At 38.8% G+C, this 13,680-nt stretch overlaps 1 protein-coding gene across 1 annotated transcript in view; it reads right to left on the bottom strand.

The window, feature by feature from the left end:
• Positions 1 to 511: 511 nt before the first annotated feature.
• Positions 512 to 13,680, bottom strand: part of HPGDS (hematopoietic prostaglandin D synthase) — a 28,828-nt gene continuing 15,659 nt past the window's right edge. The window contains 5 exon segments of the mRNA XM_043572165.1: positions 512 to 2,409; positions 6,773 to 6,871; positions 12,377 to 12,475; positions 12,477 to 12,487; positions 13,070 to 13,162. Coding sequence (XP_043428100.1) covers positions 2,245 to 2,409; positions 6,773 to 6,871; positions 12,377 to 12,475; positions 12,477 to 12,487; positions 13,070 to 13,162 — 467 coding nt within the window. The 3' untranslated portion in view covers positions 512 to 2,244.

Genomic DNA, 13,680 nt, shown 5'->3' with positions numbered 1-13,680 from the left:
CCATAAAAATGACTGCCAAATTGAGATTGTACGAAATAATCTTAGTCATTGGAGAAGACCGTTGTTCTATGACTTTAAAACTTTTTTCTCAGCACATTAAAAACATTGTTGGTTATAAATGTGTAGGTAAATGAAAAAAATAAAATTTTAGTAGTAAAAGAAACATTGATAGTTACTTTTGTAAAAAACGTTATCAAGAATAGTAATAATACTTTCTTTTTTTAATTTTTTTTTCAACATTTATTTATTTTTGGGACAGAGAGAGACAGAGCATGAACGGGGGAGGGGCAGAGAGAGAGGGAGACACAGAATCGGAAACAGGCTCCAGGCTCCGAGCCATCAGCCCAGAGCCCGACGCGGGGCTCGAACTCAGGGACCGCGAGATCGTGACCTGGCTGAAGTCGGACGCTTAACCGACTGCGCCACCCAGGCGCCCCTAATAATACTTTCTTGTATGATTACAAGAGAGCATTCTTTTTATACCTTGGCAAATTATAATTCTGAATTTGTATCACCTTCCAAAATTTTATTGCGTTTTCAGTGTCCTGAAAACTATGCCTGCTCTTTTTTTCTTTTTTAATAGGCTTTATTTTCTAGGTGAGCTTTAGGTTCACAGCAAAATTGAACAGTAAGTAGAGATTTCCCATATATCCCTTCTCCTTCCCTCCCCCACCCCCCACTTTCATCAACGCCCCCATTCCAGAGTAGTACATTTGTTACAATCAGTGAACCTACATTGACACAAGATAATCACCCAAAGTCTATTGCATTAGGGATTGCTCTTCGTTTTGTATATCCTGTGAGTTTAACAAATTCATTATAGTATACAGAATAGTTTTACTGTCTAAAAATTATATTCCATCTTTTCAACCTTCCCTCCTGCTCAGCCCCCGCACCATCACAGGCTCCACAGTTTGCCTATAGTTGGAATCAGAATGTCCTATAGCTGGAATCATAACAGTAGCCTTTTCACATTGGCTTCTTTCACTTAGTAATCTGCACTTAGATTTCCTCTGTGTCTTTTCATGGCTTGATAGCTCACTTCTTTTTAGTGCTGAATAATCCCTTGTTCGGTTGTGCCATGGTTCACTTATCCAACTCACTATCAAAGGGCATTTTGGTTGCGTCCAAGTTTTGGCAGTTACCAATAAAGCTGCCACAAACATCCATGAGCAAGTTTTTGCATGCACCTAAGTTCTCAATGCCTTTGGGAAAGTACCAAAAAGTGTAATCGCTGTATCATATGGTAAGAGTAAGTTTAGTTTTGTAAGAAACTCAAATTCTAAGTTGTCTTTACCATCTCGCATTCCTGTCAGCAGTGAATAAAAGTTCATTTTGCTTTACATCCTCACCAGCGTTTGATGTTGTCAGTGTTTTGAATTTTTGCCATTCTAACAGGTAGGTAGTGATATCTCCTTGTTTTCATTTGCCTTTCCCTGGTGACATGATGTTGAGCATCTTTTCATATACTTATTTACCATGTATATGTCACCCAAGAGGCGCCCATTCAGTTCTATTGTCCATTTTGTAACCGCTCTTTCCATTTATATGCAATTTGAATTTGGCTCCAGCATTGTCACTTTTCCTTTCTTTACTGTACTTCATCTTTGTTGCTGAGCTCCCTTTATAAATTATCCACTTTTTAAAAACTTTCGAGTGAGTGTATCACTGAGAACCAAGCAGGCAATGCAACTACACCCTTTGCTGTCTGTACATGAATAACAGATGTGCAGTGACCAGTCACTAACAGACTTTGAGAGCAGTGATATGATAGGTGGTTACTCATGAGACGTATCTGTTACCTACATAGTGATTTGTGGACTGAAGAGTTAGCAGCAAACTTAATACCTTATGCAATTACAGCAGAAGTCCAACCCATTTGGGAAATGTGTTACTTAACCATTGTGACTGAGATCCAATGCTTGTTGAAACTGATGCAAAGTGAGCCCTGCCTGGATTGTAAACTTTTCTTTCTCAGTTGTAAATGATGTGAAATTATTCTGGGGAAAAGAAAAAAAAAAATGGATACTGGAAACTAAATGTTCTCACCCCCCCACCCCCCACCCCCCACGCCCCACCCCCGCTGCTCTTTTTTCCTTGTTTGTTTGCTTAAGCAGAATATGGAAAGAGTGAAAGTCTTGATGGAGCTGGGGAAGGGAGTGTGTGGGTTACATGGCTGCTGTAGCTTATCTGATGGAAGCGATGCTGTGAAGAACAGTAAAGCTTGGAGGTAGCACACGTCACCTAGAGTTTGGTTTGGGGCCTTCGTTGTATCCAGTCAGCGATGGCAGGAATGGCTTGAACTTTCTTCCTTAATGTTACCAATCTAGGATGGTTATCCAGCAAGTCAGGTTTAAAGACCAAAAGTGTGGTGCTGCAAATTTCCCAGTAGAAATCTGCCCAAGTTACCTAGTTGAAACAAAAATTGCCATTTGAACATAAAAGGCATGGCTTCTTAAATCAAAAATAGTTTCTTTTGGGGGCACCTGGGTGGCTCAGTCAATTAAAGTGTCTGACTTCAACTCAGCTCATGATCTCATGGTTCATGAGTTTGAGTCCCGCATCAGGCTCTCTGCTGTCAGCACAGAGCCCACTTCGGATTCTCTGTCTCGCTCTCTCTCTCTCTGCCCTTTCCCTGCTTCTCTGCTCTTTCTCTATCAAAAATAAACAACAACAACAAGTTTCTTTTTAATTTAAAGTTCTCTTTTACTATGAAAGTGGAATAGTATATGATAGAAAATAACAGATAACACTATACTCCCAATACCTAGAGGTTGCTAATATTAACACCTCTGGGTGTAAGATATTTGTGTGTGCGTGCTCCTTCCAAAATGAGATCTTACAGGGGCACCTACATGGCTCCGTGGGGTTAAGAGTCCGATTCTTGGTTTCAGCTCAGGCCATGATCTCACAGTTGTTGAGTTCTAGCTCCTTGTCAGGCTCTGGGCTGACAGTGCAGAGCCTGCTACGGTTCTCTCTCCCTCTCTCTGCCCCTCCCTGTTCACGCTCTCTTTCTCTATCTCTCAAAAGAAATAAAAACTTTATGAAAAACACAAAAGGAGATCTTACAGTACATATTCTTGTAACTTGATTCACTCTCCACCTCTCTGTGACAATACATCGTTATCTTACACCCAATCAATACTTTTCATCTCTTTCAAAAATGTCCCTTACAGGACACAGCAGACCCATTTCAGGACATGCGTTTCATCTGGTTATGCCACTCAACTCCCTTTTACTGAAGAGTTCACACTAGTCCTGAATAATGTGCTATCTTCAGGATTTGTGTGATTATTTTGTCCTGTTGTTGACTTTGTTCCTTTATTCTGCAGAGTATGAAGGGATAGAGTGCACGTTATCCCTAGAGAGTTCATAGTTGCAAGTTAAATATTTTTCACTAACACATTATATTGCATCACATCAAAAGACATAATGGGTACCTGAGCATTAGTGGAACCCTTAGAGTGATGGCAGCCTGGTCCTACCCTTGTACACTTTTTCTTTGTACACTTCCCCCGCCCTGCCCCTTTGTGACTAGAAATTAATCCGGCTGACATTACTTTCGCTCCAGATGAATGTCAAAAAGTGAAGTTTAAATGTGGACTATCCTTAGTTTTCTTTTTGTATGGAATTTAATAATGCTAATTCTAGTGTTTTATGAACATGGATACTAAAACCCTGTCAGCCAGGAGAGTTTTATGGGTTAGAGGATTCAGAGTTCAGGCAACAAATATTTATGGAGTACCTATTGTGTGTGATGCGCGGGTTTAGGTGCTGTGATGGGCTGGAAAGCAAAATGTGCTGCAAGCCCTTTCCTGGATGCAGCTTTTATTTAAGAAGCAGGAAGACAAACAGGTAACTGATAGGGACAGTGAAGAAAAAGTGAACGACTTTCAGGTGGTCATGGAGGGGAAGACCTTTAGCAGGTGACATTTAAGCCAGGCTTCCATGAGGATAGGACCCAGACAGGAAACATGCCGGAAATGAAGCATTCTAGGCCGAGGGGCCAGCAAGCGTAAAGGCTCTTAGGTGGAAGTGAGATTTGTGTCTGAGGAACAAACAAAACACAAGTGTGTGGAAAACTGTGAGGAAGGGAGAGAGTGCTAAGAGATGGGGTCAGGAGGTAGTTTACTGAAGAGTTTTAAGAGAAAACAAGGGGAGTACATTTTAAGTCTTTAGAAAGTGTTCATTCAATAGGGCAGGGAGAGGAATATTATAGGAAAGTCTACTGGGGAGTCCATGGGAGGAAATGAAGAGGCATGTGGTGAGTTGCAAGTTGAGAATAGAGATGCGACAAGCTTGCTTCTGTGTCACCCAGAAGGATTCAACACACTGTGACCAGACTAAGTCACCAGAGTGCTGCGAAAAGCAATCTGTGTCTTGTCTCCTAGAATGTAGTCTCCTTGAAGGACCCCAACGTACCCCAGTACCTGAATCGTATTTAGATCTGAGTTTTTGTCCATAGTACTTTATAGGTGCCACTGTGCTCCTCTGTCAGTAGTAGGGCTGTAATATCTGGTTGTCTCACTTTTTGGGACATTAACAATTATTATTAGTCAATGCCTAGGTCCATTCCAATTATCAGGGGTTGGAAAACGGTAACAGTTTGTTTTAATCCCCCTTTTTATTTACTAACTGGAATACTTTGGTGAAGACAAACTTGGCCCATCGATTTTTGTTATCTTGAGGTGCAATTGGCATAGGAAAGGCAAGGTAAATTCTTTATTCAAACCCCCCAACCTTTTAAAGACCGTTTTCAGAACAATAATTTGACTCCGTATCATCTAAAAGTAACCAATGAAGCTCTATTTGGTTTGGGGGTTTATGTGTACACGTTTGTGTTTGGTTGTGGTGGTAGTTGCCATCATGTCTTCATTTTGATTTGTTTCAATCCACTGCCAGTAATATTCTTAGTGAAGCTTGAATTGTGCCATCTTTGGCCACTGGAAGCCTCTTCAAGTTAACTTTTGAGTCCTTGTGACACAACCCCAGTTGTCTTTGATAAATCATTTGTTTCCGGTGTGATGAGGTATTCCCAGCTCGTCTCTTACGTTTCCCTGCCCGAATTGAGAATGAGCTATTTCTCCAAGAACCCCTCATTCCTTTTAATATTTAATATTAAATCCTTTAATACTTAGACCCAAAATCTGGGTCCTGCAGGTGCCCAGGACAATTGGATTGGTCATTGTGTCCAGAAAAAGGGATACAACATGCTTTTTTCTTTACCCTGAGATAAAGTTCATCATGACTTCAGATATAGTTCACTTTCAGGAATAGGATGTTTACTCAGCTTCATGCATCTGACATCTCTATCTTCTTTCTCCCACACTGAAGGTCCTGGTTCTCAGTGACATCTACATATTTTTTGTATTGCTTAACCCCAAAATATGATATACTAATATTAGAAGAAAACAATATGACTATACCCAGTACCACCAACAATATAATTACAAGAACACTCACTTTACTGTACTTTGCTTTATTGCATGTTGCAGATACTGAGGGTTTTTGTTTTTTTTATTGTTTAAGAGACAGAGAGAGGGGTGTGTGTGTGTGTGTGTGTGTATTTGTGTGAGTGGGGGAGGGGCAGAGAGAGAATCCCAAGCAGGTTCCACACTATCAGTGCAGAGCCCAGCATGGGGCTCAAATTCATGAACTGTGAGATCATGACCTGAGCCAAAATCAAGAGTTGGACGCTTAACCGACTGAGACCTAGGAGCCCCACATATACTGTGTTTTTTACAAAGGTTTGTGGCAAACCTGTGTTGAGGAAATCTATTTTGTATTATTTTTCCAAGAACATTTGCTCACTTTGTGTCTCTGTGTCACATTTTGGTAACTCCTGCAACATTGCAAGCTTTTTCATTATGGTGTCTGTGATCAGTGATTGCAAGGTGCTGAAAGCTCAGATGATGGTTAACGTTTTTTTAGCAACAAAGTATTTTTTTTAATTTTTTAATGTTTATTCATTTTTGAGAGAGAGAGACAGAGTGTGAGTGGGGGAGGGCCAGAGAGAGACGGAGACAGAATCTGAAGCAGGCTCCAGGCTCTGAGCTGTCAGCACAGAGCCCGACACAGAGCTCAAACCCACGAACTATGTGATCATGACCTGAGCTGAAGCCCGGTGTTTAACAGACTGAGCCACCCAGGCGCCCCACAACAAAGTATTTTTTAATTAAGATATGTATATTGTTTTGTTTTGTTTTGTTTTAGACAATACCATTGCATGCTTAGGGTAAACATAACTGTATACAGGGAAACCAAAAAATTCATTTGATGTGATATTCGCATTGTTGCAGTGGTCTGGGACCGATCCCACAATATCTCCGAGGTATGCCCCTACTAACAACGGTGTACGATTTCTATTTTTTGTCCTGAGAGAATATTTACAATAAAATGTATAGTCAAATGACTGTGTTTTACTGTGATATTTCTTAAAACAGTTCTACCTCACTAATAAAGTACTTAGGTACTTTACACACTTCATGCATCAATTTGACACAGGTTTATTTGTTTCACTTTGCTTTTACTTTGCAGTGTTAGCTTTTTAAAATATTTTTGTTGTTTTTATATAATTATATAAAATAGTTTAGTTGATGGTTTCAAAGTTAAGTCCACTAAAAAAATTTATTCAGAGAAGTTTAGCTTTTATCCCTGCGCTCTAACCTACTCTCTCCCGGTGGGTAACTTTTTTTTTCCTCAATGACTCTTTGTAAGTTTTTGGTTGGGTGTGTGTGTGCTTGCGTTTTTTTATGATGTAAAAGGTACTCACAGAGTTACCAATGAGCCACTCTTTTTCCCCTAAGTATGTGTCCAAATCTTGCAGAAGATGAGGTCCATCATATGTAAGAAGCTCATTAAACATCTGATCCTAGGAGAGAGAGAAAAAGCTCACTTTAAGGATAATAGGAAGAAAAACAAATAATATGATTGGAAGAGGAAGTAGATTTTTCCATATTTATTCTCCCGTATGAGTTGAGAAAGGAAGAGAAGTAGCTTATGTGTTGTTGGTGGGGGTGGTTGCTGTTTTCAAATGTGTGACACGGAGATTGGGGTCTGATTCTTTATACTTAGTCATCCCTTTGTTACTCATGGATTAAAAAATAACTGTCACCAGTTCTTACAGCTTCTTTGTATATGATGACTAAATATTTCGCCCACAAAAACTTCTCATGATTTTTATCTTAATTTTTACTGAGAAAAAAACGATTCCATTATGTTTTTACGTTTTTAAAATTAATCTTTTTTCTTAGGCTCACTCTTTTTGAAGTGAAATGACGTAACTGAGGCTAAAGAAATGAATTTTAGTTTGCAAGGCTAGGTTCCTTTTGTTTGGCAGTCTTTCATTTCCCCATTGCACTTAACAGAAGTAATCTATAATAAATCATTATGCTCTCGGGCTTTTATGCGTTTTTTCTTGTTGGCTTGACATGGTGCCTTAGTATGAGCCTTGTCTGCCTTGAATATCATCTACAAAACCATCATCTAGGTGCACTCTTTTGATATATTATGTAAGCTAACATTACAAACCACATGTTCTTAGAAGAGACCATGGCCTCTTTCTTGGTAAGAAGTGTTTGTTTATATATGAAAATTCTGGCTGGTGTGTATCTTGGATATGAAATGTAAGCCAATCTCAAAAATATTATAAAATATGTGTGTACATATGTTATTTGCTAATAATGATAAATGATGTATAATAAAATCCAGCCTTTATTAAGACAGGTCAGGTAGTGGATTAACTCCCTCACCAACTTGCCGATTTCCTTTGTTATTACTATAACTGCTAGGTAATAGAGATTACTGTAACATAGTGCCTTAGGTTTGTAGAGCACAGTTTGCAAAAGCATCATTACATATCTACATACATTGGTCAGATTTTATAAATGAAACATGGGAAGTTTGTCATTATTTTGCCTTTTTATTTTTTCCGTTCTATGCTACCTTCATTCATAAGGTTCTCTCTCTATCATTAATATGTTCATAGTTTACAATAAAACAGTGTGAGTTCTGCCTCTTACACATCATGTGCAAGCTGAAAAGTAATGGACCCAGATCCATGTGGCACTTCCCAGAACCCAGCCCAGCTCAGCATCAGTTGGAAAGGTATTTATGGCCAACTTGACTCTCCTAGAATAGCTAGAAATGGGAAGGAGTCAAATGGAACAGGATGTAGCTACTGGACAGGTTTCCAAAACTTTTGTATTCTCATCTGCACAATTTTGTTCCTTCTTCTCATGTGCATTTTCCACAACTTAAGGTCAGGTATACTGATGCTTGTGCATATGCAATGCCAAATAAAAATCCTTTCTCTGCACTAAAAGAACCTTTTAGTGCAGGTTCTCTTTATATGTTTGGTGAATCATCTAAGTGATTCATCTCCTCGGATGACATGTAAATTATAACGAGCATAATTATTAGTATTTAAGAATCATTTTGAAGAATACTCGCTAAAATAACACAAAGAAGATGAAATTTCATTACACATCCTTTTTTCCAGATGTGTACTTTTAAAAATGTATTTCCTGATAAACCCTAGATAGCCACTCGGTAGACTCAGAAATTTCCTTCTTCCTCCAGAGCATTGTAAGTCAGGAGGTTTTTGAACCTGAGAACTGATGGCTATAGTATTCTATCAGATGACTTTTAGGGGAATTCTATTTCTCCAAAGCATTTGTCTTTAAATCCACACTTCCTCAATCATTTAGTATTGGAAATGGGCCACTGGCATTCCTTCAATCCTGCTCATCTTTCATCTTCCCGTTCCCATTCTTTAGGGGGAAACTGAAAGAGATATGTTGAATAACCAGGGAAACACAAGTGGTAACTTCGAGGATTCTCAGGGTGACCAATGTCCAGAAACATATTTTGCCTTCTAAATTTAATTTTTTAAAAGTTGGAAGTGGAATTTTTTAGCAACCAATACTGTAACATTTATAATTATGTGTGTTTGATAGATCTTTAGGGCTCATACAGTAAGAGGGCTATTTTCACTGTCTGTCCATCTTCATTGTATCAATATTCTGCTCTTGAAAATGGTACCTGACCACAAGGTGGCAGCAGTGCAACCTACTGCCAGGAGACTAGGCAATGGAATATACTGCCACTTTTGCCTGTTCATTATATACTAGCCAGATCCTGCTTATTAATCAGATGGTATGTAGCCAATTGCAATATTTCTGTAACATGTCCTCCTTTCATATGATTTATTTATAAACTTGGATTATATCCTGTGAATTTTGTTTTTTTAGCTGGAAGGTATGTAAGAGCATGGTTATTCTAATACAAAGGTAGGTTACTCTAATCATAAACATCCAAAGAATATTTTCCTCTGGGAGTTAGCTTCTATTATGGAGCCTCGGCCACAGAAGAGTACAAAATAGAGAAATAGAGAAGAACAAGCCCATCGATTGATAGATTGCCAATCAGTGGGGTCTTTAGCACATCGAAGGGAAAGTTTTAGATACATTTCTCTAAATTGGAGATTATGTATCTACTTGTCTCTGCACTTATAAGGATGTGTTAAATATAGATGGCCATGTCTGACAAAAGGAAAAACAATGAGCAATGAACTATACAAGCACTATTAATTATATATCATAGAATAATTATAATATCTAATATTTCTCAAAACATTGCTACCTTGTCATAGGTACTCATGCTAACTTTTCATTAATCCTGCCAACACACTTCAAAGTAGATTCTGTGGTATCCCTACTTTACAGACAAAGAATTTGAACTATTGATAGGTAGTTATGTGACAACTAGTAAGAAGGGAATCAGAATTCAAGCCTGGCAGTGTGACTCCAGAGCCTGAAGGTAATTGCTATAAATCAAAGCTGAGCTTTTATTTTAAACTTTGTGCTGGTTAGTCAGCCATTACATTCATGTCAAGGAATCAGGAAATGTGAATACTTTGATGTTCCAAATATCTCTATTGAAATCAGAAATTCCTAGTTAAGTAAGTTGTATTTAGCATAAATATGTTTAAACAAATTGATAAGACTGTCATCCCATGCTGTAACTTTTGGATACAGACCATAAGCGATAAGACATACATAGTGACCAGCTGCTGGCATTAAAACCAGCGGTTGAGAACATGGAGTCTGAGTCCGAGTGGCTGGGATTTGAATTCCTTGTGTACTACTTACTAGCTAAATAACCATATACAAGTTACTTATGCTACATGAACCTCAGTTTCTCCATCTGGAAAAATGAACATCATAGTTTCTCCCTAAGGGAGGCCCTGGGTGTTAGTCACTAATTTAAAAGAAAGAATGCACAGGTGATGAGGCAACTCCATAACCACTCTATCTCTTAGTTTCTTCATGTGCAGAGTGAGCATGGTGATAGAAAGCACTTATCTCACGGGTGGATTGGGGGGACTGGCTGAGACCACGTGTGTGAAGGGGCTGGAGCCACACCCGCACGTGGTGTTTGAGAAGTTCAGCTCTTGCTGTCTCTCACGCATCACATATGTAGTGCCTGCTAAGTGAGAGGTGCAGTGCCAGGTGTGGGGACATGAGTGAGTAGCACGGACATAATTACTACCCTCATGGGTGTTCTACTGGAGGAGACAAACAAGTAAATACATTTTAAAATACGATTGTAATGAGGCCCTACAGGACACCACTAGGGGGCTGTAATGGAGAATAACCAGCAAGGTCTATTTAGAATTCTGGATAAAGATGATGGATGTGACACACATACATATTTTTCATCCAAAAACCACAGTAAATACGTATTTTTGAAAAGATAGAGCCCACAAAGAGGTGGAAAACAGGAGACAAGACAAAACAAAATTTGAAGCCGTAAAGAAAATGGTTGAATGGTATCTGCAAAGGTAAAGCTGAAAACTTTAATATCTACCTCATCACACCCTCAAATGGTTCAGGAAGAGGCAAGATATATCGAGAATTGGGGGTAAGGAGGTAAGAGAGAGGATAATGTCAGGACTGGTGGAAAGCTGTGGAAGAAGTCGTTTTAGCATGAGATTTCCTCCTTCATTTTACACTTGACACGTGCCTCTGCCCCATCATTAGCAGAAGGCTCGAGAGGGTGAAATCGATGGTTTGTGGGTTGGGAGTTGTCATTCATAATGTATTCAAAATAGGAGATTAAATGAATATATGCACACTGAACTCTAAGTTCTGAGATTCTTAGCCCTCTCTTTGCTGATTGTTTCTCAGAACACTGGCAGCCACAACTTTATTTCCAGGCAAAAGACTGGAAGTCCTCTCTTGGGACTCTTTCTAGTCCCTAAAGATAGTGCTGTGGGGAAATACTCTGCAAATGGCCTGGTGATGCTCAAAATCAACGAACCCTGTCCACATGCCGAGGGCTTTGGGTAAACTTTTTAATCTTCCTATTCTTTATCATGGATTATAAAGGGTGGTCTGGCTTGTGGGGAAAGACAGAGACCAAAAAAAGAGGAAAATTAGGGTAATAAAGATCTCAGGATGACAACTGTGCACCAGGTGTTTAGGGCGACCAAACCAGACTGAAGCAGTGTGGCACACAAGACAGACATATCCATGCTGTCTGTCATCATCACACCTCTTGTCATCAAGCCTTCATTTTAACTTTTGGAATCCTGGAGGATGCACCCCAAATAAAGAAGTAAGTAAAAGACAGAGATGGCATTCAGGAAACAATAGGACTCCACTCAGGAGAAAGACATCCCTGGGATGACAGTGAAGGGAAGTCTGGTGAAGACAGATGTGCAGAAACCTAGACAGTTCAGCAAAAAAGAGAGGATCTCGGCCAGGTATCTCCAAGAAAATAGGGGACATAATAGATTATCTGGTATCATCGACCTTGTGGAAAATCGTATTGGCAGGCTACTGGATGGTGTGGGAAGGTTTAGTGGTAAGTGTAAAAGCAATTAGGCAAATGAAGGAAAGGCAATTAGTAACTTCGAGGAGGTAAAGTGAGAAAGGAAATAAAGTATAGTACAATTCACAGTTCTGTATAATATTTGCCTAGGAATACTAATGTAACAACCAAATATCAATTTGAACAAAACATTTTAATATCATTAAAATTGGGAAGAAGGGAAGCAGAGATGATGATTACATAAGAGATAAATTCTTATTACCTTAGTAATAAGTCCAGAGAAACGATCTAAAATTAGTGAATCAAAGAAAGCCATATGTACTTGTCTTAAAGAACTAGCTAAACGAGGGTTATGTCTGAGGAGGGGTTAATGTGAAGAGGTAAAGCAGGAAATCGCTGTACTTTGTTTTAAATTTAATGTAATTTGATATTTTAAAACTATAGGTATGTCTTACTTTGATAGAAAGGCCATTTTAAAGCAAGCCACCTAATGCCTGGCAAGTGGATATGATTAATAGTAACAACGAACTGATCACATTACTTTTATATCTTGTTTTTTCTCTGCCCAAGGAAAACGTGCCATGAAATCATCCAATGTGTCCACAATCGCATCAGCTTGACATCGTTCCAGTTCTGTTTTTTCCAGCCAGGTCTATAAAATAAGACCATTTTAAGCCCAGAAATACACTGGATTTGATCGACTATATTAAAATGTTAATTTTTTAATAGGCAATATATTCTTATAGTTCAAAAATTCAAAATATAAAACTGTATCCAATGAAGACTAACTTCCACCCCCACTCCCATCCTCTCATTGTGCTCCCTTACCTACCATTCCGTTCGGAAGGGGGGGCGGGGGTTGGTATTCTTCTATTATTTCTTTATGAAAATAAATCTATATATCCCACTCAATATAAGCATCCCCCATATATCCTACAGATCTTTCCTCACAAGTTTGTTAAGGGCATCTTTGCTCCTTTTTCAGCTACATAGAAGCACCACTGTCTAGCCTCTGCTGATTAGGTTTGTTTCTTTCATGTCTTTTACTAATATTACAATAAATAACTCGTACAACAAATAACCTGCGTTATCATCGATACTTCTCTAGCATTTAGTTTCATTCTTCTTTACACTATAATGTTCAATAATAAAATTGTTTGATGAGTAGCAAATATATGTCCTGTATTTTTTTTTTTTCGGTTATCAAAACTCTTCCACACAATAAACATATTACCTGTGTTTTTGGTCAGGTATCTTGCTATTGCTAGGCTCTGGTGGAGGTTAAGTCCATCGACTTCCAAAATGGGGATTTTACCGAATGGAAGAGCTTAAAATAAAAGAAGCAACAATTAAAAAAAAATCAACTTCCGTACCAAAATCAGTAATAATTCTTCCATTTTTACTGATAATTACAGAAATAAATCATGATTTGAAAGTTATAAAATGTTTGAATATTTATTCTAAAAGGGACAGTAAGCACCAGAATCTTCATAAGTTTTATATTTTTATTTAAAAAAAATTCTTAATGTTTACTTTTGAAGGAGAGAGAGACAGAGACAGAGCATCATTGGGGGAGGGGCAACGAGAGAGGGAGACACAGAATCAGAAGCAGGCTCCAGACTCTGAGTTGCTGGCACAGAGCCCCACGCAGGGCTCGAACCCACAAACCGTGAGATCATGACCTGAGCTGAAGTTGGAAGCTCAACTGACCGAGCCACCCAGGCGCCCCTTGATAAGATTTTTTTTTTTTTTTTAAGTTGTCAGAAGACCTACTACAGAGTTAGTGGCCGCAGCAGGTAGAAAACCCAGGTTTACAGTGACACTACATATTAACCTGTGTATTAC

This window comes from Prionailurus bengalensis, chromosome B1 (assembly GCF_016509475.1).
Source record: "Prionailurus bengalensis isolate Pbe53 chromosome B1, Fcat_Pben_1.1_paternal_pri, whole genome shotgun sequence".
NCBI classification, from domain to species: Eukaryota; Metazoa; Chordata; class Mammalia; order Carnivora; family Felidae; genus Prionailurus; species Prionailurus bengalensis.
This window is presented reverse-complemented; position numbering and strand designations above follow the sequence as displayed.